This window comes from Nansenia antarctica, assembly GCF_963989245.1.
Source record: "Nansenia antarctica genome assembly, chromosome: 3".
NCBI lineage: Eukaryota > Metazoa > Chordata > Actinopteri > Argentiniformes > Microstomatidae > Nansenia > Nansenia antarctica.
This window is the reverse complement of record NC_137688.1, coordinates 39468381-39496107: the sequence shown is the minus strand read 5'-3', so window position 1 is coordinate 39496107 and position 27727 is coordinate 39468381. Positions and strand designations below refer to the sequence as shown.

The 27727-nt window shown below is 40.5% G+C and overlaps 1 protein-coding gene across 1 annotated transcript in view; it reads left to right on the top strand.

The window, feature by feature from the left end:
* The window catches only part of cadm1b (cell adhesion molecule 1b), a gene marked incomplete at both ends in the record, with an annotated part of 124991 nt that extends 107409 nt beyond the window's left edge, over positions 1–17582 (top strand). Inside the window, 2 exons of the mRNA XM_080527840.1 lie at positions 16681–16809; positions 17464–17582. Of these exons, the coding sequence (XP_080383966.1) occupies positions 16681–16809; positions 17464–17582 (248 nt within the window). The remainder of the gene's footprint in view (positions 1–16680; positions 16810–17463) is intronic.
* Between the last annotated feature and the right edge of the window lie 10145 nt (positions 17583–27727).

The following is a 27727-nucleotide window of genomic DNA, read 5'->3' as shown; positions in this document are numbered from 1 at the left end:
TTTTTTTTTACATAATGTGCAGTTATTACATAATGAGGCTAAACAGGATGCTCAGTTTATGATTCATTTTGTTTATTTAGTTTTACACGCATATTTAATAAATAGTAACTGTCAGTGAAGTGTGCATGATACACAATACATTGTTTGGACTGCACAGGATGCAGTGCAGTCCTGTCTCTAGCTGTGATATGCCTTAGAGAAAGTCGCATGTACTCTAGGCCATGCAATGATCTTTCAATTGAGCTCATATTCCGTCATAATATTGGATGCAATATGATTGTTTGGTGAGCGTTTGAATAAATTATTTAATTTAAATACATTATGTTGGGTTTTAAAATGATATGTCCATATACTTCTCTCCCATCCTAGAATGGTTCAGGTGTATTCACACTCTGACACAGACAGATATTAGGGATGCCAAATGCATGCAGCGCTGAGAGAAAGTTGGCCCATTTTGCAGATAATACGTTTCTGATGAACTGGCAGTGAGAGAAATAGAATGGGAGGGGTGAGATGGCGCTTTTACAAAATCTATTAAACTTTAATGTTGGGCAAATGCTCTTGGCAGCATCAGCTGACATTTAAAGATGACAAAATATGGCATTTATACCGCAAAATAGCTTTCCTAAATTAAAGTATCCAGCTCACCAATAACTGCAGCGGTGACAAATGCTATTAATTTGAGGGATTTTTTTTACTTCTGTTTGCCAGCTAGCATCATAATTGATTTGTATCAATATCTGCAAGCAGGGTTCCCACAGATGTAGATGAGAATGTAGTAATATGAATGAAAGGCACAAACACCAGTGGGAATCTTTCGACATCACAGAGCTGTAGTTACACTCTGAGAAAACAAGGTTCTACCTACTGTGCTGTACTGTACTGAACCAAAAGGGGTTCTTCAGCTGTCCCAGTAGGTGATTTGTAGAATCAGATTCAGAATCAGAATCAGCTAGTTGTAGAACCTTTTGATTCCCTGTAGAACCCTATCTGTGGGAAGGATCTTTCAATGTTCATCAGAAATGTATTCTACTACAGGGACAGCCGAATAACCTTCTAAGAGTGTATGTCCATGACATGTCTCAGCCTAGGTGGTGGATAGTTGGTGGCATGGCCAGACTCTTTGAGTTCCACTCAGGCACTAAAAGTTAAAGTAATCAGATTCCTTTCATGCTGGTGCTGGAATGTCTTGGTGGCCATTTTGTATGTCTGAAGCCCAGTTTACGCTCCTGCGTAAAATCGACAGCGTAGGCTACGGCGTAGCTTGCGTAGGCCCGCGTAGCCTTGTGTAGCCTACGGAGAGGGTTGACGCGCACCTCTCCAAAAATGTAACTACGCGTCAGTTTCTACGCAACCGTAAGCTCTGTGATTGGTCCGCTTGGTAGCACATGATTCCGACAAGATTCCGAGTGTTGGGAAAAGTGAGGGTGAGTATGTCATCAGCTGCACAATCAGTGCTACATTGTGATTGGTCATGGGGAATGGAGGTACTCTTTATTTTTTTACCAAAAAATTTATTCCTATTACAAAGTTTATTTGGACAATCAATGTTGAATATTTCACCTGAGAAGCAGGTGAACTCGCACAGAACACACAATAACACATCCTGTGTCAGTGATTTTGTCCAGCACAGTATTCTGTGCTGTGTAGAACATGTTGAATACCCTTATACATGTAGAGTTTTGAGACTGAAGCCTTTTTTCTGCCTTCATCAGAGCATCGTGAAGGTACAGTAGGGGCTTGCTGGTACTGTAAGCACAGTTCCCATGGACCCTGACAATTCAGAGTATATGATCCTAAAAGATGTGTGTTGTGTTTGGTTGTATACTTTGTGGTATACAGTTACGAGTTACCATAGCGCGGTAGCATGCTGTACTGTAGGTGTTTTCCTAACACCACAGTAATTTCCCGGAGACAGGCCTGAAAGAGGATTTTCCATGATTTATGCAGTGCATGCTGTGAGTATGTAATTGAGCTTTCTTGCAGTTCACTACTCTTCTAAATGCCATGTCACAGGGGCAATGTTAACCTGGCCAGCGATGGATCACTTTATATTACCCTAATCTGCGAAACAGTGTTCTATGGCATTTTCCAATGTTCAGGTATAATACTCACAATGTGAACCGAGGGTAAAACAGAGTGACTTTGCCAGTTTGTTCAAGTCCGTAAGCCTTTGACACACACACACATACTGAGTTATAAAAGTAACTTCGACTGCAGCAGATTTGCGCTGTGCTAGGAAGACACTGCTTTCATCTGCACTCAATCAAGACATCCTATACTCAATCACGACAGCCTGACTGGAAAAAACATCAAGGAGTGCTTCAACCTAGTTCCTTCTAGCACTGAACACCTCCCAGGGCAGTTCTGCGGTGTTTGGTCTATGTGAATAGTATTATCACAATGAATTGCTTAACCAAACACAGCTCTCCAGCTGCCATATTCACCATTGATCCATACAAGCAGCAGGCCCCCCCCATGCGGTCTGATCCACTTCCCTCTCAGAAGTGGAGGGGAAACATTTGGTGGGGTTTCTGAACAAGTTCTTAATGCACTGCCTCCTCTTTGTGTGGCTCCGTAGTTGATGTAAAATGTAGCTTTCTCATTTCCACAGTGTGATGCTTTCACGCCCCGCCAGATTTTTCTCTCGTCTGAGAAGTGTTTTATTTCGTTCATCTGCACCTCCCCACCCCACCCCCCCATCTCCTTGGTGTAGCCTAGCAACAGGCGAGAGGCAGCGGTTCAAGGCCTAAATATGGTTTTGTGTTGAGGAGGAGCAAATGCCATGGTGAAGCATGGAATCACACAGTCGTTTGTACATCACTACAACTGAGCTGCCCAGCCCTCTATGCTTCTTTATTTGCGTGCAGAGTCAGAAATATATATTTTGAAATGCGTCAAGAGATATTGTCATGCCATTGTCAAACTGTTTTACTGTCATTTTCTGTAATAGATGTAGAGCTTTAAAGGGACATTGTGTCGAAAAGTAATAGTTATATGTTCTAGCACTGTAAAGTAGCGATGTAAATAAAACAGGCTGTCGCTAATTTGGAAAAAGAAGACTCACTCCTCTCTAAAGCTCTTTGTCGTTTTCAAAACCATGTGATGACCCCCAAATATATATCACTCAGGGTAAAACCCTCAAACTATTGACACCTAGCTTTTGATCTACAGAACACATTTGATAAGCTGTTTTCACGTGCACATTCATAAGGTGACCTCGACAACGATTTGAGGTAGAAAGATCGGTGAAGTGTCCCTTTAAGTCAGGGTATAGGTCATGGGAGAGAGAAATAACTGTAAAAGCATTGTTTCATGGGCATGATGGCTCCTAATCTTGTTTGTTAATGCCTTCGTTCATACGCTATAGTTAATTATGCTATACATAATGCCAACAGTAACTTGATCATGGTATTTGAAAGAAACTATCAGGATAATACAAAGCAGTTGTGTTCACTTTAACAACGTACGCAAAAAGCTCCCTTCACTTTGGGAATCTACTTCTTTTGAAAACATCATGTTTGAATAGAGCTTGAATCTCTTTATAAAAAGGTTTGCCGTTCACTGCGAATGAGGGGGGAATTCATCCACTGTTATGACGTCTGCACATTTGATTAAAACATGTGCTGTACAGTTCAATTCTGATTCATGAGGGCTGACCCTGAATTGTTAATAGACTCAATGCCATCAATGTTCCAAGCACCTTTTCTTTCAGCTGTTATGAGAGGACAGCTGTGAGATTTCATCCAGCAATATGATGAAACAGTTCAGTAGTGTATGGTATTGTGCTGACGGCAAGGCTTGTTTCTATTGGTCTGAGGGTAGATGTCATCCTGATTCCTCAGCTCAAGGGGAATAAAAGGGAGTCTACGAGGTAAAGCTCTCGCTCGTCAGACGCTCAGAAATGATCCCAGGAAAGGACATCATATCTTGGGTAAGCCCCTACTAACCCCCCTCCATCCTCTTGGTTGTGGAGAGGAGAGAGGAGATATGGTTAGAAATGTCTCATTTTAAAAACTGTGATCTGTTCTCCCTGAAAACTCAAAACACCTGAGAGGGCGACTATGTGTTTGTGTGCATGGTTAGTGAATGTACAGTAGAGGGAAAGATGGGATTAAAGATATAATAAATAATAACTGATAATATCATATTATGCTTAACTAGAACAGACGTGCCTTTTTTACCTACTATAAGAGCCGCCTCGGGGGTCAAATGACCATAGTCTTTACAATGGAAAGCTGCTATTTACACACAATGACCACTGTAAATTAACCTGCCTCCTACACAGAAAAAAAATGCTTTATACTAGCTTATCCTGATGTGATTTTGAAAATGTAAGGATACTGGGTGGTACAACGCACATATCTAGGAAATGTTATGAAAGGAGGGTCCTGAAATGTTATCAGGTGCAAAAATAAAATGTACTCACAGGGTCAAATGACCCCACCCATGACTGTTCTAGTGTTAAAGGTATACGTGGACAACAACAATGCGGTCAGGTCACCCCGCCACTGTTTCTAGTAGACAGCTGAGGGATAGGGCTGGAGAAGTGTAACAACACTCTGAAATGCATAGATGGAGCTATGGATGTAAGGACTGACCATCCAAGGGATCAGAATTACAGTTTTAACTATGCTTGACGCTCGTGATTCATTCACAACTTAAGTTGTACGCTATCAATCGATCAAACAAGTCATCAAATAAAAAAGAACAATGCTTAATTATCAAATCATGACAGAATAACGGTGCTCTGTAGGATATTAACCTGTGCTCCTACCCTTCGCGGCTGAACTTTAGTTACATTTCAGGCGTCATATGCCATTAAAGGGGGGAAATAGACATGTAAAAATGCATGACTATCATGCACAAATCAGCCTTAAAATATGTAACATTAGATAGATACGGTTGTTTTGGTTTAATAAGTGCCGCTATACAGCTCAAGGGGGGGAAATGCGACATGAAATATGTCAAAATGCAGCACTATCATGCACAGATCACCCTTAAAACATGTAATGTTAGATATATAACATTAGACAAGGAGCGCAGATTTATTTTTATGGCGTTCCGAAATCCCATGTGACAGGAACGCTGGCTGTCCACGGCATTAGTCAACTACATGCTCACATCCAGCCTCCCGCTGACTGCCCTCCATCAAAAACGGCACATCCATCAATAATATTAGATGCTCGGATTAGATTGCAGGTTGTTTTGGTTTAATACGTGCTGCTATATAGCAATAGCGTCACATCAACGGGGGAAATGCGACATGGAACTAGATCAAAATGCGCGCCTATCATGCACAAATCAGCCTAACGTTAGATATATAACTTTTAGATAGATATTTAACTCATTAAATATGTCTACCATCATCCGTTGTCGAACAGCACATTTCTAAATAAACAGGGTTGTACATCTTGTTCTGGAGCGGAAATGTGAATTGCGCGCCGATGACATGGTGTATTTCTATATGTGACAACTGCCAATGAAAAGGGCTACCTGTAGGCGAAATCATTTTTCAGTTTTTTACATGTGCTTAAACTACAGATTGTAAGCTTTCAAATGATGCATCATACATTGAAATTGGAAACAAATTGAAGACGACATGAGTATTTGAAAGTTGCTACACCTGAAATCACTCAGCAGAGAAAATGCCTTTCGAAGATGTTGTTTTTTTCTCACCTTCACAGCCAGGTAATGGGCGGTAACAATGTCTGGTTAACCCCACCCCCAACCACTCAGCTGTCTATTCATAGCTTTCAGTCACGTGGTTTCTTCCCTAGCAACCACCAACCTGACGGGCAAAAAGTATCATAGCAACATCGCTCAACATGGCTGCCTACTATTTAGACCACCTCACTCATGAAGAACTATCAAGATACACGACGGTGATAGGAGTGGAGGATTGACACCATTCAAATAGTGTTGGATTCCCTGTCTTCTACTCCATCCGGACACGTTGGAATTATTTTCCTAACCCCCGGAGAATCAAAGTTATTGACCTGCAAAGGGTGCCTCCTTGACCGGCTTTTCCCGTGAATAACACCGGTTATGGAGGTGGTACAAACATAAGACTATTATTGCTAAATTCACCATCAGTATACGGTCATTTTGAGCCCTTAACCACCGCGCTGACATCCCGAGAAGATATACTTTAAATATGAAACTCGATCAACCGGGCGTTCACCGGCTGCTGGACGAAACTCCCAACTCCCGCTGTCAGCGAGGCGAGGGAATATTTATATCCGGGAATTCGCTCCTTGCTGTGTCCACGGTGATAGGAGTGGAGGATCGACTCCATTCAAATAGTGTTGGATTCCCTGTCTTCTACTCTATCCGGACACGTTGGAATTATTTTCCTAACCCACGGGAAATCAAAGTTATTAACCCGCAAAAAGTGGGTTTTGCCCGTGGGTTTTGCCCGCAAAAAGTGCCTTTTGCCCGTCAGGTGGGCGTTTCCACTATGCTGTGACGTCACATGAAAGCTATGAATAATGGGAAGGCTGTTCCATTGGACTGCCCGGGACGCCGGGGCGCTCATACAATCAGCTAATCAGATATGAGGGCTCCGGTGTCTTGCTTTGGGTAGTCTAATGGTAAGTGCCCAGGTAATAGTTTTGCTATTATTGTCGTCTACTGCTAAGCACTAAAACCCTCGGATCTTAAACTTGGCTGAAGCACGCTGGACTTGGAACGGTGGAACAGTGTATTTGTACAAATATTTTTAAAATATTTATTTGTAAAAAGGAAAATAATAGTTAGGAGTAGGACTGGGTAAAAGTGAGTCTTTAATTGTGTCTTTGTGGCACTGTCTCAGACTCCCTAACATTGGTTGGTATATAGATATTATAAATGAAAATGTCATTACACTGTACTGTATAATAAATAGCTGCAAAAATGTTTTCCATGTCCTCCAATCAGGGGAAGTAATGGTAGGGATTTCAAAATTCTAATAAAAAAGGAGAAAGAGGGAAACCTCAGTGAACACTGTATTTTATACCTATTTCACCAGAGGTCCAGTGTGCAAACAGCCACTGCACCATGGCTGGGGCCTCAGCCATCTCCCACTTACGGTTTGCACAGTTACAGTTCAGCTGGAGGCTCTCAACTGTATTAACGGATATGTTTATAGAGCCAAAGACAGTCCACTTGTAATGCTACTGAATGCATCTCTATAGCCAGCTTGTGTTTGTACTGTATACTGCAACTTTTTGTGAGTCAACATGATATGCTGTTTTTTTGTGAGACAACATGATATTGTTTATTATTGTTTATTATATTTTTTGCTGTAAATCAACAAGAGAAAGTCATGGTTTCAGACACGTTTCATATCCATCCTAGGTGTGTTTGTTTTGCCTAATTCATCTGCAAAGCTCTAAACTGTGTGGGTGGCGTCCTCAAGCTGTGTTCTCCTCAGACCGTACTGTAGAACACATTATAGCAAGTTTATGCTTGGTTAGTGATGCATATTAGTCTCTCTTCATTGTCACAACAGTCTAAAGAAAAAATACAATCTGTAAATTGATGAAATTGTTAATCTGTATACAATTATGAATGTGTTAAAGTTCTTAGATACAAGAGAAAAAGCTACACGATGTATCTTTCATGTAAAGTATGCAAAGTATAACCAATTTCACTGGCAGGCCAGAAGGCGAAACTCCATAGAGGAGAAATGGTGTTAAACAGTGTTTGAAGCATGAAGGAGTCAGGGGATAATTAAGCACCGGGAGAAGTGAGAAGTCTTCAACATTCTGACTCTTAGAAACGCTACACTGCCAAACTTTGGCACCGCTCATTGTGCTTCACTGCCAAAGATAGCTCTGCAGGCAGGCATGTGTAAAGATCAGCCTGGAGTGTGACTTTATTATACATGCTGATTCCTCTCATGGTTAAAGAAACACTAGTCGGTAGACATGTGAATGTTATGGCAATGCCATTTTCATAGCTTTGACTGACTGCAGCCTTGTGATTGTGTCTTTCAAATCAGATGGCGCCCTCTGATAATGTCTGCTTTTAGAGCTGAAACATTGATCAATGGGCTGGTTTCCATGATGGTCCTGCTTCATGATTCAAGCTGGTCTCTACTGTAAAAAGGAGCAATGGTCAAGAAGTGGTCCGCTCAGTGGTCCAAGTGAAGAAAATCAATTTACAGTAGTTCAGATGTCGGAGCTAGTCAGATCAGGGAGCTTCACATACAGTATACACAAAGTACAATATGATGTTCTGCTCAACATAACAATATGAGCACTAACTTCTTGTACTCTATTCTAACAAAGGTCCTCCTTAAAGGGAGTAATCATTATCAGCTTGTAGACCATATTATAAGAATGGCAGTTTCCATAGGAAAGTTTGGATGAGACTTTTGGCAATATTTTGATATTGATAACCTAATCTAATATTGATAATCTGACTACACAGTAATTATCACTATGGTTGAGTTTGTGCTGATTTAGTGCAAGAATGGTCAAATAAAATGAATGAAATACGGCTTTAATAATAACTGTATACTTATACAATTATTACAAGGCAAATACTTCCTAGACATTTTTTAGAGAGATGCTACTCACAAGTCTTGACGAGATCCACACGACAGGACGAAGAAAGAGAACAAGCTATTCCCTATTTTATATCACTTTAGAACCACAGTATTTAAATTAGAATACAGAGCTCACAGCCACCTGTCTCCTCTGGGGCTGGGCTCTCAATGTAGGGGGCAGAATAGCCCCCCCTTCAAACCTATCAGGTTTAAACACACGTTCACACATTTAGGTGGAAAGTTTATGGCACACAATTTTCAGACCGATCCCCCATGTCTACATTTAAGCTTTTAAAACCCAGACGATTGTTGCATCTAGGTGAATAGGCGAATCCTATGCTCATGTCGCATCAGCTGCTAGCCATCCAGACATTATGGCTTACCTTTGTCTACAAGCCTTGGAGGCAGAAAACAGAGAGGAGGGGGGGGGGGGGGGGGGGAGGGAAGGGAAGGGCTCAGCAAAACGAGGGAACATCTCTAGACCTCAGTGAAGTTTCTCTTCTTAAGACACTTAGTACATTGTCATTAAAAGCTCATATTACAACTATCCACACTACAGTATATAGGCTTGGTAACAAAGTAATTAAACATGTTAAAAGTCAAAGTACAAATGTACTTGTAAAATATCAAGCTTAATTAAGATTAAACATCTTCGTCCAGATCTTCACCTTTCAATCCTTTCAACTGTACATGTAACATTATTGTTAGATACAAACTACTACTGGTATGTGCAGATATTTGTTTTGTATGCATTAAGTTATTTGTTTGATATTTAATGCAAACACTTAGGGTTAGCATCATTTTTAAATGGAAATTCATTCTTGTTTGTACAGTTGGGTCTTCCACTTTGAAATATGTGTGCTTTGCTCGCTAAGTTGAATTCACAACTTTCTGTGCCCATGATGCAGTGAAACAGGCATTTTTTCTTGGGCATTCTAAATGATCTTCCCTCCTCCCTGAAGTGTGTGAACACTTAAAAACACTTAGAGCAGAGAGGTAAAGAATCAGGATGCAGCAAGATGGAATGTGGAGTTCCGACATGTTTCTTCAATTAGTTTGTTTGTAATAGAATAGCACATTTCCTTGAAATTCTGTGCTCAAGATAGTTGTGGCATTGGACATATTGACAGTACAATTCAATTCTTATACCCTCCTTTGTCAGCAGTACAGGCTCAAAACTGTTCAACATTGGTTTCCAAACCAGTGACCTTGGCATCATTGATGTTATCGTTGTGCTGTGTACAGTACAATATTATGGGATCCTTTATTTTGCTTTTAAAGAATGTTGACCTGTATATGGTTATCAGTATAATTGTATAGCCTATTATGGGCCTGCACAGTTGTTAGCTTCCCTTTAGAGCTGTGGCTGCTACTAGCACCTATTCTTATAGAAAGCATTACTTGCGGTGATTGTGATATGCTGTTTCACTTACTTTAGACAAATACACGTATATGTTAGTCACTGTTGATGAGAACATCTGCTAGATTATTTAAATGTAAAAAAAATAATATGAGCGTTATTCTATCAATTCACTAGTCATCACTGTAATTACATTAATGTAATGACATCTGTAGGTGTGTGTGTGTGTGTGTGTGTGTGTGTGTGTGTGTGTGTGTGTGTGTGTGTGTGTGCGTGCGTGTGTGTGTGTGTGTGTGTGTATGTGTGTGCGCGCACGTGCGTGCATGCGTTTGTCCGTGCGTGTGTGTGTGTACATAACATGCCTGTCTCCCTCAAGTGTGTTCCAATATGACTAATGAAATGTAAATAAATCAATATCCCATGTAATCAGGCAGGAGTCACATATGCACACAGCTGATCCCCCCAGCCAGTTAGCCAGTCAGGCAGCCAGTCAGTCAGTCAGTCAGGCAGTCAGTTAGCCAGCCAGTGGGTATTCAATCTGCCAGTGACCTGCAGTGTGATTAGTCATTCTAGCACAGAGACAGAGATAGGGCTATAAAGCATGTGGCCCTGCAGTCCAGTAAAGCACATTTCAGTGTGGGCATCAGCCGCAAATCCTCTTTATTCCCCCATAAATCCCTATGGCTGTGCTCATCCTGTCAGGGCAGGGGGTGCGGCGATGTCAGCGCATCCATGTCAGTGTTCCCCAGAGAGCGGGACTTTGTGGGAGGCGATGGTCGATGCTGGAGCGAGCATATTCACGTTTTAGACAATCATAATTCCATTTAGTTTACACGAGAGGCCACAAGTATGAACTGTAGTCTTAAACTAAGAGGCGAAACTATTGAATGGCTGCCGACAGATTAACAGCATGAGATGTTTGGATAACAGATATGTTGTTCATCGTGGGACTGATTGATATTTATTATGGGGGGGTGGGGTGGGGTGGGGTGGGGTACATTGAGGGAGTTGGGGGAGGGTCATGTGTTTCCAATTTCAGTCAGAGGGAGGGTTATGTGTTTTTTTAATACAGTCAAGGGCAGGGTCATGCAATTTATAAAATATCGATATCTTGCAATGCTGTGCAATTTAATGCTGTGTATGCTCTTGCTACACTCCCTTTGCTCTCTGTATGCCAAAGCCCAGCACATAGGATGTGTGCCTTCCTTCAGGCAAAGGGTGGGCTTGTTTTGCCTGGATCCAGGAGCTCTCATGGCATGTTTTGATCCTAATAAAGGAGACCAAGACAAGACTATCACACTGATTCAAAAAAGCAAGGCGCACCACTTCTGTACCGGAAACGGCGGCCTTTAAAGCAGAGTGGAAAATGACGTGACTGTTGTTGCTTGGCTACCCGATACAGTGCATCAGGGACAGATTCGATCAAATGTCCAAATTAAGCACTCATGTTTAGTATTGTTTAGTATGTTTTTTTTTGTGGACAATCCTTTGCATGCAATAATTGCATGAAGTCTGCGACTCATTGACCCCACTACGGCGGGTATCTCCTCTGGCGATGCCCTACCGGGCCTGTACAGCAGCCATCTTCAGTTGTTGTTTGTTTTGAGGGTTTTTTGTTTTGTTTTTTAAATATGTTTTTAGGGAATTTATACTTTATTGGGATAAAGACAGTAGTTCGACAGCAAAGATGGGTGAGGGGAGGGATGATATAGAGGATAGGTCGATGGCTGTAATCGAATCGACCCTGCGATTACATGGAGTGCGCCTTAGTGAGCTAAGCCACCCAGGTGCCCGGTTTTGAGGGGGGGTTTCTATAAAATCTTATCTTCAGGAAATTAAATCCATGTTCAATTGGATTTAAATCTGAAGATGAACTTTTCATCGATTTTAGCTGTAAATCAGCCATTCAAAAAACTCCCTTGTTGCTATGGTTGTATGTTTTTGGTCATTGTTTTACTGTATGATGTAGCACCATCCAGTTCATTGTGACACGTTCTAATGCTTTGGTCCTCTTTGATCAGTATCTGATTTTTTTTTATAATGATCTGACTTTTCTTTTGAAAAATGTGAATACATTTCCACGTTGTTGAAATGTAATGACACATCGCTAGTCAACTAACACAGCTTGTTTTGTGAGCCAGCTAAAAATGTAAAGTAGTGTTGTAGTTAACTAGGTAGCAGTGGAGATTATTTAGGATTAGGATAGTGGTTTGCACCTTGCAGTAAAACGTTGTTGTAGTTTTGCTGGTGACGTATTCTGTGGATGGTATATTTCTGTTTATTTTTCTCAGATTTTTCTGCCTATTAATGGCTTCTAGAGAGAGAGAGAAAGCGAGAGGGTGGGCGAGTCTTGTTGTGTTGGGGTTAAACTAAGATTAGATTCACCCTGACTGCATAAAGTTTGGTGATTATAGGCATACAAGCATCGTTTTGGAAAATCCCTATTGGTTCTGTAGCCCATTAGACCTAGGCTACTTATTTAATTATAATTCCTTCACGGTATAGCATGGTAGCCTATGGTTCAGATCATGTGTAGCCAAAGCAAAATAATCAAAAGGTAGGCTACCATGGGAAGCAACATCTACAACATTAATTTCATGTGCGCAACAGTGAGCTTGGCTCAATGAGGCACATTGAAACAATTACACACTAGCTTGATTTGATATGCCTTTCATACTTGGCAGTAAATTCACACAGGATGCCGAGTTTTTCCATGTTGTGGCTTGGAATCAAGTGAATGGCTGCTTAAGAATGTTTCTGTAGAATTGCATGAAATGTGTTCACAAAAGAGCACATTTTTCTGGGAGATAGCTCCCTGACCCTCAAATTAAGATCATGAATTTTTGCGCCACTGATTCTAGAATACCCTAGGTTTAAGATATCATGGTGGATAGTACTATTTCTGTGTGTGGGTATTGTTGCTACTACAGTATAATAGGTTGTCTCATCCTAGGAGTGAAACCATATTATGTGCTCTGCTATCTACTTCATATTTTAATCAGTATGTTTTGTAAGGTGAGGGTCAATGTTTTTTTGTGGAAAAATATTTTCCTTGGGGGACATTATCATATTTCATATTTTAAAGGTCTGATTTTCATCCATGTACGCCCCCATCATAAATGACGCTCAGTTCTATTACATGGTTGCATACAGTACATGTTATGTACATGTTACAGTTATGTTCAATGCTTTAGCAACGCACTTCTGTGAAAATAAGATGCTACCTCGATGCACCGGGATTGCTGTTTAGTTCAGGAGATGTCAAATTGAAGGTAGCGGGGGGCAAGCTGGGGGGGGGGGGGTATGATGTGAGGGATTGATGGGAAATCTGTAAATTCAGTAAACTAACGCCCCCCTGCTGTCATTCAGTAAAGTAACGCATCCTGCTCTCATTCAGTAAAGTAACACCCCCTGCTCTCTCCACTCCACTCTTCCATCAGATTCTTGATCCATGCACCTCAAACTGTTCGGAGAGTTTGGAAAGTCTTGCCCTGTGTAGCAGGCAGATAAATCTGGATAAACAGTGTAGACAACGATTTGACTCCTGTATTTTTGTTGAGAGGAGATGGAACATTCAAGTCAGATTTATCCCCAGGCATATGTCAGCTCCCCCATGATTGAGCTCTATAACTTCCAGATATTAGCCCTTAAATCACTGTGTATTTTATAGTTCTGTGAACTCTTTCTGTTTAAATGGTGCGGTATGTCTATTGTATCATTGTAATGTAACTGTCTTGGAACATTATCTATTGGTTGGAGCTTGTGGTCTCTTGTTCTACAGTCGAACGATGATGGATAGTGTCATTGAGTTGGCCAGAATGGCTTCTATTTTGATGCATTGTTGTCATTCCTCTCTGTATAGCATTCAGAATTCAAAATGCATCGCAGGTGCCTTTTCAGACTGCACATGGCCATTTCTTAGTACAGACAATATCTAATCACTAAGGCTGTCAATCGATAAAAATAAAAAAACTAGTTAATCGCACAATTTGCTGTGATTAATCACAATTAATTGGTTTTTTTCTTCTCAAGAAGCTTGTAATAATGGATATTTAAATGTAAAATCATGGAGAATCAACACAAAGGGAGTATATTTAATTTTCCAATACTAATAGCTTCTTTTGAACTTGATGTTTGTTTGAACACATATTCTCTCCGGTGAACTACAGATTTCCAATGAAACCATCTATGATAATTAACACAAAAAAATGTGTTCCGTGTTCAAGTGCCAGTTGAATTTCAAAAAGCTTCACCATAGTCCATGCAAATATGAAAACAAAACAAGGAAACATTCTGCTGAGAGTTCAGAATGTTGAATCTTTTTTTTCTCCATAGAACAACAATTCAGCCTAGTCCTCCTTTACAGTCGGCCAGTTACTGAGACACACCAGCCTGTTTACACTATCAGGGGACAAAGCAGCTCTCAGCTCCTGGATGATGGGGCATGAGAACGAGAACAACCTCTCACAAGGCGGCACTGTGGTTGCAGGTACTTGCGGGCAGTGTGAGCCAGCCTGGTATGTGCTCCTCCTTTTGGGCTCTGCTTTGTAGCAGTCCACACATTCTTCTATGGACTCCTCCCCTTCATCTGTATCTGAGGAACCCAGCAAGAAGACAGACATCCTCCTCCTCTTTGGCGGCTGTTTCTCTGTTGTCTATGCAGATGGTTGTTGTGCAGGCCTCTCTCCTCCCATCACCAGGTTGCTTACTGAAGCCTCCACCTCACTCCTTTCAGCTTTGAGAAGACACTTTTCAGGTCCCTATGACCTGGGGTCATGTAAAGTAGCGATCTTCAGCCATGTGAGGTTGGTGCTGTCCTTTTAACTCGATCTGTGGTAAAGACTGTCTTGAACCTCACTACGTAGATTGGATCATCGTCTGAGGGCTCCATAACTCTGAACAAGGGGCACAAGGCTGGCAACACCACTGAACAGGAGACATACTGCTCTCCCCCCAACAGTTCAGTAAAATATCTGCAATAGAAAGCACAAGATGTTTATTAATTACACAGAGATGGACACTCGCTACCTTCTTCTCCGTATGCTACACATGTACGCACAGAAGATACAGGGACAGAGAGAGTGAGAACACATACATGGGGAGAGAGCTACAACACACAGTAGACACAGAGGCACAGCACACAGCACACACACGACACAGAGGGAGAGAGAGAGCACACAGCACACACACACACACACACACACACACACACACACACACAGACAAAGAGGGAGAGAGAGAGAGAGCACACAGCGCACACACACACACACACACACACACACACACAATACAGAGGAAGAGAGAGAGAAAAAACAGCACAAGACAGAGACAGTGAAGAAAGAAATATGTAGCAGCTGGTGAAAGCAGGAACCGACCAAATGTTCAGACTCTTATTCTGAAAAATGTAAATAAATGTACATTAAAAAATAAACATTGTTGAAAATCAATAACACACTCGCTAGTCAAGGCCAAATATTGCAATGCAATGGATTCAGTGAGTAATACCCACTACTACCTAGTTAGTGTAGAGTAGTGGTCGGTGAGATTACTCACCGAATCCAGCGCATCTAATTGGGCGGTAGTTTTTAGCTATCCAGTTAGCCAAAGCATTAGTTACCTTCTCACTTACACGTTTCATTATTCGACCACAAGTACCACACTCCTGTAATGGAGACTGGTGAAGCCCTGTAGAGATAGTTTGGGTAGGATGTTTTGCTTTAAGGTGATTATTTCAATATTTGAAAGACAAATTAATTAAATTCAGCTTTGCAAACTGTGCAGATTACTTTTGTTTTCTCCAAAGAACTTTTTAAAGTGAAACCGGCTAAAACTCAGATGACAAAGGATGACTAACTGCTGCTAACTACTAACGGTTTGGCGGCACATGTCGCTATATAGGTCAGCCACCACAGGAAGTAAACAAAACGCAGCTACCACAGGAAGTATACAAAATGCAGCGGCTTTGTTTTTTACATGTTAAATATTTCAAATGAACGCGTTAATCTTGAAAGCACTACTAATCACGTATACAACACTTACAGGGTACAGTCAACGGATGACTCCTCATTCATGGTATTATCGGCTTGCATGGCCATGAGGTCTGAAGTGGTCATAATGTAACACATGATATACATGTGAACTGGCCTTGCATCACAGGGTAGTCTAAATCACAGGGTAGTCACAGGGTAGTCTAAATAAGCATTAAGTGCTCTTCAACTACAGTACTTCCAGGAAGTAATGGAAATCCCTACTGCATAGCAGTACTAGCAGGGAGAGGAGATGTGACTGTGTGGGAAAAGGTCAATCACAGATTGTAGTTGTGATTTGAACTTCCCCTGCGCTTCAAAATGCAGTTTTGTCCTTTATTGTTGAGCGACAAAAGCTGTTTCCATCAAATAGAATTCCATCTTTTATTCTGTTTCACACTTTGATATTGACCCACCTCCCAGAGAGGTCTTCTTGCTATATAACATGCCTATTATGTAGTCTATAGAGCGACTAGTAGTGGAATGCTAATTATTGCATACAATGTTGCATACAAACCGCCAAACACTCTTAAGCTGCTCAATCTATCCATATCCCATAATATGTTTCTGCAAGGCTTGGGTGATAAGTTCAGTAATCATGAATACTTTAGATTGACTGAACATGAAGATGCTACCTTCCAGCCCTCTCCATAGTGGTATAGGTAGAGGGTTGTACAGGTCTGGATGTGTAAGTCACTGTTTAGATGGCTTGGATGGGCAGGGGATCATTTCTAAAGTTGCTATGATTGGCTTGTTTTCAGACTCAAGAGCTGGCGAGGGAGCCCCACAGAAACTGGACCACGCTGTCATCGGAGGTGTGGTTGCCGTGGTGATGTTCGCCATCCTCTGTGCACTCATTGTTTTGGGACGATACTTTGCCAGACACAAAGGTATAGTAAGGTTTCACTTCTGGCCCCCAATGTTCAGTATGGTTTTAGACCTGGCCCTCAATATACAGTAAGGCTTTAGAACTGACCCCCAATATACAGTAAGGCTTTAGAACTGACCCCCAATATACAGTAAAGCTTTAGAACTGGCCCCCAATGTACAATAAGGCTTTAGAACTGGCCCCCAATGTACAGTAAGGTTTTAGACCTGCCCCTAATGTAATATAAGGTTTTAGACCTGGCCCCTAATGTAACATAAGGTTTTACAACTGGTCTTCAATGTACAGAGAAATGTCACACCTGGCCCCCCAATGTACAGTTTCAAACCTGGCCCCAAATGTGCAGTATAGTAGTGGTTCATGCCTTGCCCCACAATATAGAGTAGGCTGGAGCTGTCTGGCTTTAAAAGAGACTGTAAGCTAACCAGAGGCCAGAATCTTGTTTTCTTGTAGCCCTAAATCTCAGCCTACTCTACATCCATCCCCCTAATGTACAGTTGGATGGAGATGTCAGATACAGGCCTAACTATGAGCTGAGATGAGTTGATTGATAGTCGATACACCGACTACAAGTCTGTTCACATTGGACAAGATAATGGCATGGACAAGTATGTGTTCACCAGGGATGTTTTAATGTGATGTCCGTCCTCCGTTGCAGGCACCTACTTCACACATGAAGCCAAAGGGGCAGACGACGCTGCAGATGCAGACACAGCCATCATTAATGCAGAGGGGGGACACAACAACACTGATGAGAAGAAGGAGTACTACATCTAATTGGGGGGAGGCCAGGGGGTAATGTGTGTGTGGTGGGTAGGGCGGGGAGGGGGGGGGTCCTGTAGGAGCACTATATCTTACTCTGAGTGGGCCTGGGGTGGTGGAGGGGAGGGGGGTGTCAAGGAGTGTTGAACTTGTGGGGAAGGAGGGAAAGACAAAGGGGAGAGGGGGAGAGAGAAAAGGGGGATTGGGGGGGGGGGTGGCGGGAGGCGAGAAGCGTCACTGCTTCGTGGGAATCTCTCATCCCATCCAACCTTCCTGAACTGCCGGGCCCATTCTGTACAGTTCAATTATTTTACGGACAATTTTGTGCCTTGTTCTATTTCTTTGGTTATTGTTGTTTTCTTTTACCCCCCCCCCCCTCCCCCCCCAAGCCTGTGGGCTTCATCTACATGCTCCACCAGATCCCCTTTGCTGCAGTTGGCTTTTGGAGGTGATTGAATGAAACAGCACTTGTCTTGTTGTTCTGCAGCTCTTTGCTTCTCTACCAGGCTCTCAGACGCGCACTGTTTCTATCTCTCTATATATGTTGTGTCCTAGTAGCCAACAAGACATACTGTCGGTTGCGTTGTAAATCCATACTAGCATACCACAACGAATGAAGCAATGTACTGGCCAATCAAGTGGTGTGCTAGTGTGGACATTGGACACAGCCATTGAGTCATTTTCAGACCACTTCAAACGTGTTGTAAACATAGGTCTCATCAATATCAAAGTTTGCTGGTCCCCTCAAGTCTGAATATTACCTCTACTGCGCTACCCGACATCACAAATCTTCACTTTCCATTCCTTTACTTTGTATAAAGATTGACTGGAGTTGCTGCAGTGGCCACAAGCCTTGTTGGGTGGTATTACTGTATATGTCAGATATTGGTGCATCGCTCTGCTTGTGTCGTTACATTATGGTTTGCTCTGGGTTACACTCATGAATACCTTCAACGGTCAACAAAGGACCAAATGTGATAGTATTACTTAAGTAGATGTGTGCAAATACAGTGCACATATTACCCAGTATTTTTAGCACAAATTCAAATGCATTATTTAAGAAAATGCTCTTCTACATTTTATTCTGTTTTATTCTGTTATTGATATTAATATTATATTGAATTATATATATATACATATATATATATATTCAGCAAGCTTACAAGGACCTTCAAACTGTCTTTTATTGTTGTCTTAGGCCTTCATCTTATAGGCCATTGTGTTCAAGTGAACACATTACACTTTACAGTAGATTAAATGTTTTTATTTAAATGCTGTTTAAGAAATCATTCTCAATCTCTATTTTGTTTTAAAGAGCCAACACACAATGCAATTAAAACTCTCTCAGTAAACACATGTTTCAAGGTATGTTTTAAATACTTATATTCTGTTAGACAGTTTTATTTACAAAATGGAAAAATCATACACCAGGACTGATTATTTATAAGTAAGTACTACAGTACTACTTTTATAGGATGTACGGCACTCTAAGGTTAAAAAAAACAAACAAAAAAGTGTTATTTATCCCTGTAGGAGAATCTGTTCTACATTATAAGGTGTTCTGTAAGTTCTACCTTATAGAACACTATGGAAGAACCATTTTTGATTCTAGGAAGAACCGTTTTTGGGTCCATCCTTTTGAACCAAAAAGTGTTGTATCTAGAACCAAAAAGGGATTGGGGGAGTTCTACCAATTCAAATAATGCTGTTAATCCCACTGCCTGATGAAACTCTCTCTGAAGACTATTTATGTCTGCCTGTGTATGTCTGATTGCCATGTGAGATATGTAGACTGCTTCTATATCATGTGACAACCGTTCAATCTTTCACTCTTTTTCATTGTCAGCTATACAATAAAATGTACATTCCTCTGTAGAAAACCTATTTGCATACTGAAATTCCTGATTTTGTCTTGCTGCCATTGAGCATTTGTCAATGGATTAAGTCTACAATTGAATGATAGACAAGATAAACTTCTTCAATTAACTGGTTAGAAAGAACAGCCACTGCCTTAAACTGTACGATTATACTTTGCTTTGAATACAGCATTATTATGAAGAAAACAAATAGAAGGACTAATTTCTGTGCCTTCTTTTATTTAGAGGCAATAGTCTAGTGTCATAATGGTATATCTTAGTACGTATATGAACCTCTCTATACTTTACAGGGTGGAGACCCAGTAGTGGCTGTCTCTATTCACATGTACAGTAACTTATAAAACACATTATGATTTTAAGTAACTAAGAAAACAGTGTAGAGCCATTCCCTAATTGGAATCGTACTTCAATATTTACCTGAGTGATACTGTGTGGCAGCTACTATTGACAAATGTCTTGTAAAATGCTGCAATTTAGTATTAATTATTTTATTTTACAGTTGATCTATTTTTGTCCATTGAGAATTCACGTTGCCAAACAAGTTTATGTAATGTATTTGCTCATTTCGTATTGGTTGTATTTATTTTGGTTATGATCATGGTCAAGGCTCACTACTCTATTGGACAGGTTTAACAAAAAGTGCAAGAAACTGTACCTGAGTTCCAATACATGTGGAATTTACAATATAGTGTTAATAAACTATGGTTTACAATTGTTTGAATGGATAATAACACTTGTCAAGATATTATGTACGTATTCAACAAGAAAATCAACATATTTCTATTGCAGCTATTCACATGAAATGTAGACCAGACATTGGTATTAACTTGTTAAAATTATACCGTTAAAGAAATTGTAACACTCCAATCCATTCCCCAACACAGGAAAGAAGAATTGGACGCGCTAACTGAAATGTATTTAATACTTGGTGGAGAAGCCTGTGTGTCCAATGTCAGCTTCAAGGCGCTTCCTGTACGAAAAAACTAATCTATCTCTCACAGTGATCAGGTGAGACTTTGGCCCATTCTTCAACATAGACAGTTTAAATCTTGAAGATTCCACGGGGCCCGCAGGTGAATCTTGATCTTCAGTTCTTTCCACAAATGTTCTATTGGATATAAGTCTGGCGATTGACTAGGCCAGTCCAACACCTTTATTTTCTTCCTCTTGAACCAATTGAGAGCCTCCTTTGCAGTATGTTTTGGATCATTGTTCAGCTCGAAGATCCGCCCACGTCTCATCCTCATCATCCTGGTGGATGGCAACAGATTCTTCTCAAGAATTTCCTGGTACATGGCTCCATTCATCTTCCCTTCAATAATCCACCAGTACCATGTGAAGAGGAACAGCCCCATACCATGATGCTTCCACCTCTGAACACGGTAGGTATGGTATTTTTAGGATCATATAGAGCCATTTCTCCACCAAAGATGGTGCTTTATATTGTTGCCGAAAAGTTACGTTTTGTCTCATCTGACCAGACTACATTGGACATTTTAAAATAGGAAGCATACTGTTTTTATTTTAAACCACAACATTTTAGCTTTTTAAATCATAATACTGTTTTTCTTACTATTATCTTTAAATGACTAGACTTTTTAAATAGGTGCTACATTTTATAAACACTGTTATATCTGTCTGTTTTTATTGTATGTATGTGACCTATGTGTGTTTTTTTTTTTTTTTTATCCCTTTTTCACCCAATTTGGTATCCAATTGCAGTATCCAATTATCCCCTGCCTATTGCGTAGGATCCGCCGCACGACCCCATGGCCGGCAGCCCCAGAGAAGATAGCCAGGCAGACTAGCTGTCTGGCTTCTCGAGCCCGACACCGTTATTCAAGCACCAGACAGGGGCGGTGTTGCGCGACGGACCCTTGTCCGGAAATAGTCCTATACCCCCCTTGGGAGCGGCCGCTCAATATGCCGCTCCCTGTGGGCCCCGGCCATATCCGGATCTGGCGAGACCGGGATTCGATCCCAGTCCCCGGTGGGCAGCTTGCACTAGAGGCTAATGCTTAGACCGCTGCGCCACCGCGGGGCTATACCTATGTGTGTTTTTAATGTGGATACCGTATTCATGAACTGCACAAAGCCTGTCAAAGGAGAATTTCTGTCACAGACAATAAAGCAATCTTGAATCTTGAATCTTGAATTCTCCCAGTAATCAACAGGCTTCTCCAAATGTTCTGTAGCAAACTTCAAACAAGCTTCAACATGCCTTGTCTTCATTAATGGAGTCTTCCAGGATGATCATGAATAGAGACCGCGGCGGTGGAGTGCATTGCCTATTGTTTTCTTTGTGACAACTGTACCCGTTGCTTCCAGGTCTTTCTGGAGCTCTGCTCAAGTGGTTCTTGGCTCTTGGGCTACTTTTCTGACTAACTTTCTGACTGTCCAGTCAAAGATCTTGCAAGTAGCTCCTGTGCGTGGCCGGTTGATGTTCGAGAGATGTTCCTTCCACTTGCGAATAATGGCCCCAATGGTGCCTATGGGAATATTTAGGAGTTGAGAAATCCGTTGGTAACCAGTGCCATTACTATACTGCTCAACAATCTTGTTACGAAGGTCTTCGGAGAGCTCTTTGATTCTATTCAGCTTGAGATGTTTCTTGCAGGAAACTATAGGTCACAAATTACCTGCATTTAGAGGTGGGAAAACCTTTTTCAAAGAGTGGAAGAACTTACCCACCAACATGCACTAACCCAGCTGATTCTAATTAGCACAGGTAGGAGAACTCATTAGTGGCATAAGATGGTTTAGTGCAACAAAAAAAAATCCTCCGTCATTCCACTTTATTGCACATAGCTTTTTTTATGGATTGGATGTTAGTCTTTTTAGCTGTATAGTTGTATTGATTTAATACCAATATCTGGTCATCTCATAAATGTCATGTGAATAGCTGCAATGGAAATATGTTGATATGTTGTTTTTTGTATGTGCTGAATACTTATTTCCCCCACTGTACACACCTATTAACATTGATAGAGCCTAACAGATGCAGTCATAGAGCATTATGACAATAAAGCAGTAAGGTAAGAGAGGCCAGGATATATTTTTTATATATCACCTAATGAGCCTCTTTTGCCTTATTCCTTTAGTATACAGTTTCATAATGCTCTATGAATGCAATTATCAGGTGCTGTGAATATGTTTACACATATTTTAACACATTTCATATGAGGGTGATAGCGAAGGAATTATAAATATCAAGTTTTGTTTTCATTATATTTGATATGTACAGTAGTACATGTGTTTCCACTCTCTCAGGTTCATGAGTGTTGAGTCTTATGTTTTGCATCTCAGGTAGAATGCAAATTTAAGGCCCCAAGTATACAATAACACACATTACAAATAAAATAATAATAATAAAAAAAGAAAAGGTTATAAAATCACAAGATGTAACATTTTTTTCTCAATGTTTATGTGTTCTCAATATATGGTGCACTGTTAAATGTTGAATATGATTTTGTATAGACCTAGTTCACAAAGAAAGAAAACTAGATTTGTTAAACAAACAATATCAACTGTGTACAGTCAGTGTCCACTAAACACATTGCAGTTATTCATAAGATTTTACTGTCTATCTAAGGTAAATATATCAGCTGTTTTGACTAAATCTAGCATCTGTTTACTCTTTTACTAAATGTTATGTCAATATCTTGAGTACAATGCGTGTATCTGTCTGTATCAGATACATTTATTTTCAAATTGGTGAAAAAAGAAAGATGTGACAGTAAAGTTTTACGAATCAACCTAACCAGTACCCTGGAAGTAGAGAGGGAGATCATGTTTGATGCCTGGGCAGTTTGGTTGTTCATTGCCCGAATTACTGTAGTTGTTTTGAAGTAAAATCTTTAGTCTCTCTGTAACCTGGGCAACAGTTATGTGAAGTAAAAAGAAAAAAAAGAAGAAAAAAATTGTTTCCTCATGTCACCATACATATTTTGTATTGGTTCATAAAACATTTTTACAAAAAATAAATCGGAAGAGTACTTGTCTTAATAAAAAGATATCAATGTTCAATGTGTTGTAGTAGCCTTGTATTGAATTTCATATAATATCTGTGTTAAGATCTAACACCAACACTAACAAAGGTACAGTACACACTATAGCGGTGTTTGGCTTGCCAGTCCTGTCCTGTTGCTCTGTGACAGCATCTGTACCATTACCTTCTCTTTGTCACAGCCAGTCTCACTCTGAGTGAGTCTCACTGTGAAGAGGCCAATTTTACTGCAGATTTTGCTGAAATTGTGCTTCAAAACTCTACCTTAATTCAGCCTCTTCATCCAGAGCTTTTGATATTCCTCCAACATTGTACTGCTCCTCACTGTGTTGCATTTGGATTGGAACTGACCAGTGTACTCCAATTACAATGGCTATGATGCTATTGAGTGAGGTAGGTAGTAGCTGACTAGCTATTAAGTGCAGAACAGAGCCACATTTAGTACACTACTCAGGTGATGATGTGGTTCTGATTGAAGGAGACCCTTATTGTGGCGTCTCCACGCTCATCTCACAGGGCTTGTTAAGCCTCATTATGTAATAACTGCACATTATGTAATAAAATCCCAAAATGTAATAAAAAGTCACTTTCAATATGTAATAACACTGCATTATGTAATAACCTGCACATTATGTAATAAATCGCCTGAACGCAAAATGTAATAACGTTTGCCTTATTATGTAATAAATGTATTACATATTGTACAGGTTATTACAAAATGCGGTGGTTGCACTTTTTTGTAACACAATTGGAAAAAATGGAAATGTAATAAATATATTTGACCATGAAAAGCATTTTAATTCTCCAACATAAAGAAAATCCAGAATTGCATGTGTTGAAACTAAATTGTATTTCTATTGACCACTTATATGCTGATGTGGTTACTTTCTTCTCAAGTTATGAAGCCCCCAATGGCAATTTGAAGATCCGATAACAGGGGATCATATTATTGTTATAAAAATGCCTTGTCTGGCAATTAACATTATGCAACTTTTCAAAACATTTAAACGTACTGAGTGCACTGCGGTGCTTGTTACTCTCACGACTCCGACTCACGACTACCGAATTTGTGATCTGAGACTGTGACGAGACGATAACGCTGGCAGGGTGTTTACGTATCGTTTTTGGAGTCGTATGGTCGGAGATTGGGTGCGAGAGTCAATCAGCGACCCGTCTCGTAACCGGCCAATCAGGAAATGCGCTAGGATGCATCCTTTCTTGTCCGCCTCAGGAAGTAATGTCAACGTTCGTTGAGTTTAAACATCCATAAAGGGCAGTTATTGTAGAAATAGACTGAAAACAAAACACAAAACAAAACAAAACACGTTTTTCTGCACTCTGTTTAACATCTACTTGTTCTGCGTTCATGAGCAAATTCAATTGCTGACTTTTTTAGGTTTTCCTTCATAGAAAACCATTGGTAGGCTTTAGGCCCAATCCCGATTCCCTTTTCTACCCCTATGGCTCGTTTTCGAGTGCCACTCGCTTTTGAGCCAAGGCCTCGGAACAGAGCCACAAGCCATAGTGGTTGAAATCTTTCCCTATGAAATGGGACAACCCTTCAAGACCCTGATACGTCATCAGTAGTATCATAGAAAAGCATTGACGTTCGCGATTCATTCACAACTTACGTTTTACGCTATAAATCGATCAAACAAGTCATCAAATAAAAAAGAACAATGCTTCATTATCAGACCATGACAGAATAACGGTGCTCTAACCTGTAGGCTATGCAACCTGTGCTCCTACCCTGCCAGTCTGCACTGAGATAGGACAACTACATGCTCCTGATGAGTCTCCCGCTTACTGCTCTCCATCAAAAATGGCACATCCATCAATAATATTACATAATAACAACTGCTTGGGTTAGATTGCGGGTTGTTTTGGTTTAATAACTGCCGCTATACAGCTATATCGTCATATACCATCAAGGGGGAGAAATGTTACATGGAACTAGGTCAAAACGCGCGATCTATCATGCACAAGTCAGCCTAATGTTAGATAGATAACTTAACATTAAATATGTCTACCATCATCCGATGTCAAACGCCACAGGTAATCATTTATTTCTAAATAAACAGGATTGTACATCTCGGAAATGTGAATCGCGCTCTGTGCCATGCCTTCTATGGGAAGGCTGTGCATGGTATTTTCGCCATTCACACATGAGCCAAATGCCGGTAGATACCCGTGTTGCTCCCTTTCACGCATGTCAGCAATTCCCTGCGCGCTGGACTGTGTTATGCTTGTTGTAAAGAAAAGGTCTATAATGCATTGAAATTACATTAGTAGGTGTCATATGCCATCAGACATGGAAATATGTAATATGCGCGACTGTCATCCACAAATCAGCCTGTAAGGTTAGATACAGCACATCGGCATAAAAGCGATTCTTTTGTTATGCTTGTTATAAAGAAAAGGCCTATAATGGCCTATACATTAAACTAAGATAATAAGATGGTTATCATAATTTTTCAGATCTTTATTAACGGTTAACGGGTTAGTAATTACAGAAAAAGTAAATGACATTTGTGTCTGTCTTCCGCATTGGAGAGCGAAATAAGATTGCTGTAGATGATTCGCAATGCATGGTGGAAGGTAGGGGTATGGCTCCGAAGGTAGTCTGCTTGTGAAATCGCTCCAAATGAAGCCGTGGATAGCCCTCCCCCTTCCCCCTAGCCCTCGACCCTTGGTGAAAACGAAGCCGTAGGGGTGAATTGGGATTGGGCCATAGTGTCTATCACTTGATAAAAGGCAACATGTTGAAAGGTATGCGAATACTTAATGAAAATGCTATCATTTAGAGTTTTCTATAGGCCAAGTAACTAACATTAAGTTTAAACATAAATGCTCAAACCATTACTGTATGCAACAACTATGTCTAAGAATAGTTGATGATTTTGCACATTTCCATCTTTATTTGTTTGTTTGTTTATTTAGTTATGAGCAAAGTTGCAAACTCATAAAGGAGACTTGTTAACAAAACTTAAGTTACAGTATTTCAATAAATAATGTTCTATACACATTGTCAAGTGTTTCTAATTTCTATACCATGCAGGCATTCAAAATGGATATGTGTGTTCAAGATGCATGAAGCTGGCATGGGGTCGGGAGGAGAACAATGAAGCAATGAAGGTTGGGGTAGTATAGTATAGTATATAGTATAGTATAGTATAGTAGGCTATATACAGTTAGGTCCGGAAGTATTTGGACAGTGACACAATTTCCATAATTCTGGCTCTGTATGCCACCACAATGGATTTGAAATGAAACAAAAAACAAAAATATTGTATGAAACGTTTAGGAATTGCAACCATTTTTATACACAGTCCCCTATTTTCAGGAGCTCAAAAGTAATTGGACAAATGAACATAATCATAAATAAAATGTTCATTTTTAATACTTTGTCGAGAATCCTTTGCAGGCAATGACTGCCTGAAGTCTGGAACACATGGACATCACCAAATGCTGGGTTTCCTCCTTTGTAATGCTTTGCCAGGCCTTTACTGCAGCAGTCTTCAGTTGTTGTTTGTTTGTGGGTCTTTGTGCTTTTAGTTTTGTTTTCAGCAAGTGAACTGCATGCTTGATCGGGTTGAGATCAGGTGATTGACTCTGGCCATTGCAGAATATTCCACTTATTTGCCTTTTAAAAAATCCTGGGTTGCTTACACAGTATGTTGGGGTCATTGTCCATCTGTATTTGAATCAACTTTGCTGAATTTGTCTGAATCTGAGCAGACAGAATATCCCTAAACACTTCAGAATTCATCTGTCTGCTTCTGTCTTCTGTCACATCATCAATAAACACTAGTGACCCAGTGCCATTGGAAGCCAGGCATGCCCATGTCATCACACTGCCTCCACGTTTTTTTACAGATGATGTGGTATGCGTCGGATCATGAGCCGTTCCAAGCCTTCTCCATACTTTTTTCTTCCCATCATTCTGGTACAGGTTGATCTTAGTTTCATTCCAAAGAATGCTGTTCCAGAACAGGGCTGGCTTTTTTTTATTTTTTTTATGTTTTTTGTCAAAGTCTAATATGGCCTTTCTATTCTTTAGGCTTATGCACCTTGTGGTGAACCCTCTGTATTTGCTTGTGTGAAGTCTTTCTTTTATGGTACACTTAATAAAAATAAGTAATGATATGCCTACCTCCTGGAGACTGTTCTTCACTTGGCTGGATGTTGTGAAGGGGTTTTTCTTTACCATATAAAGGATCCTGAGATCATCCACCACTCTTGTCTTCCATGGACGTCCAGATATTTTTGTGGGGCCG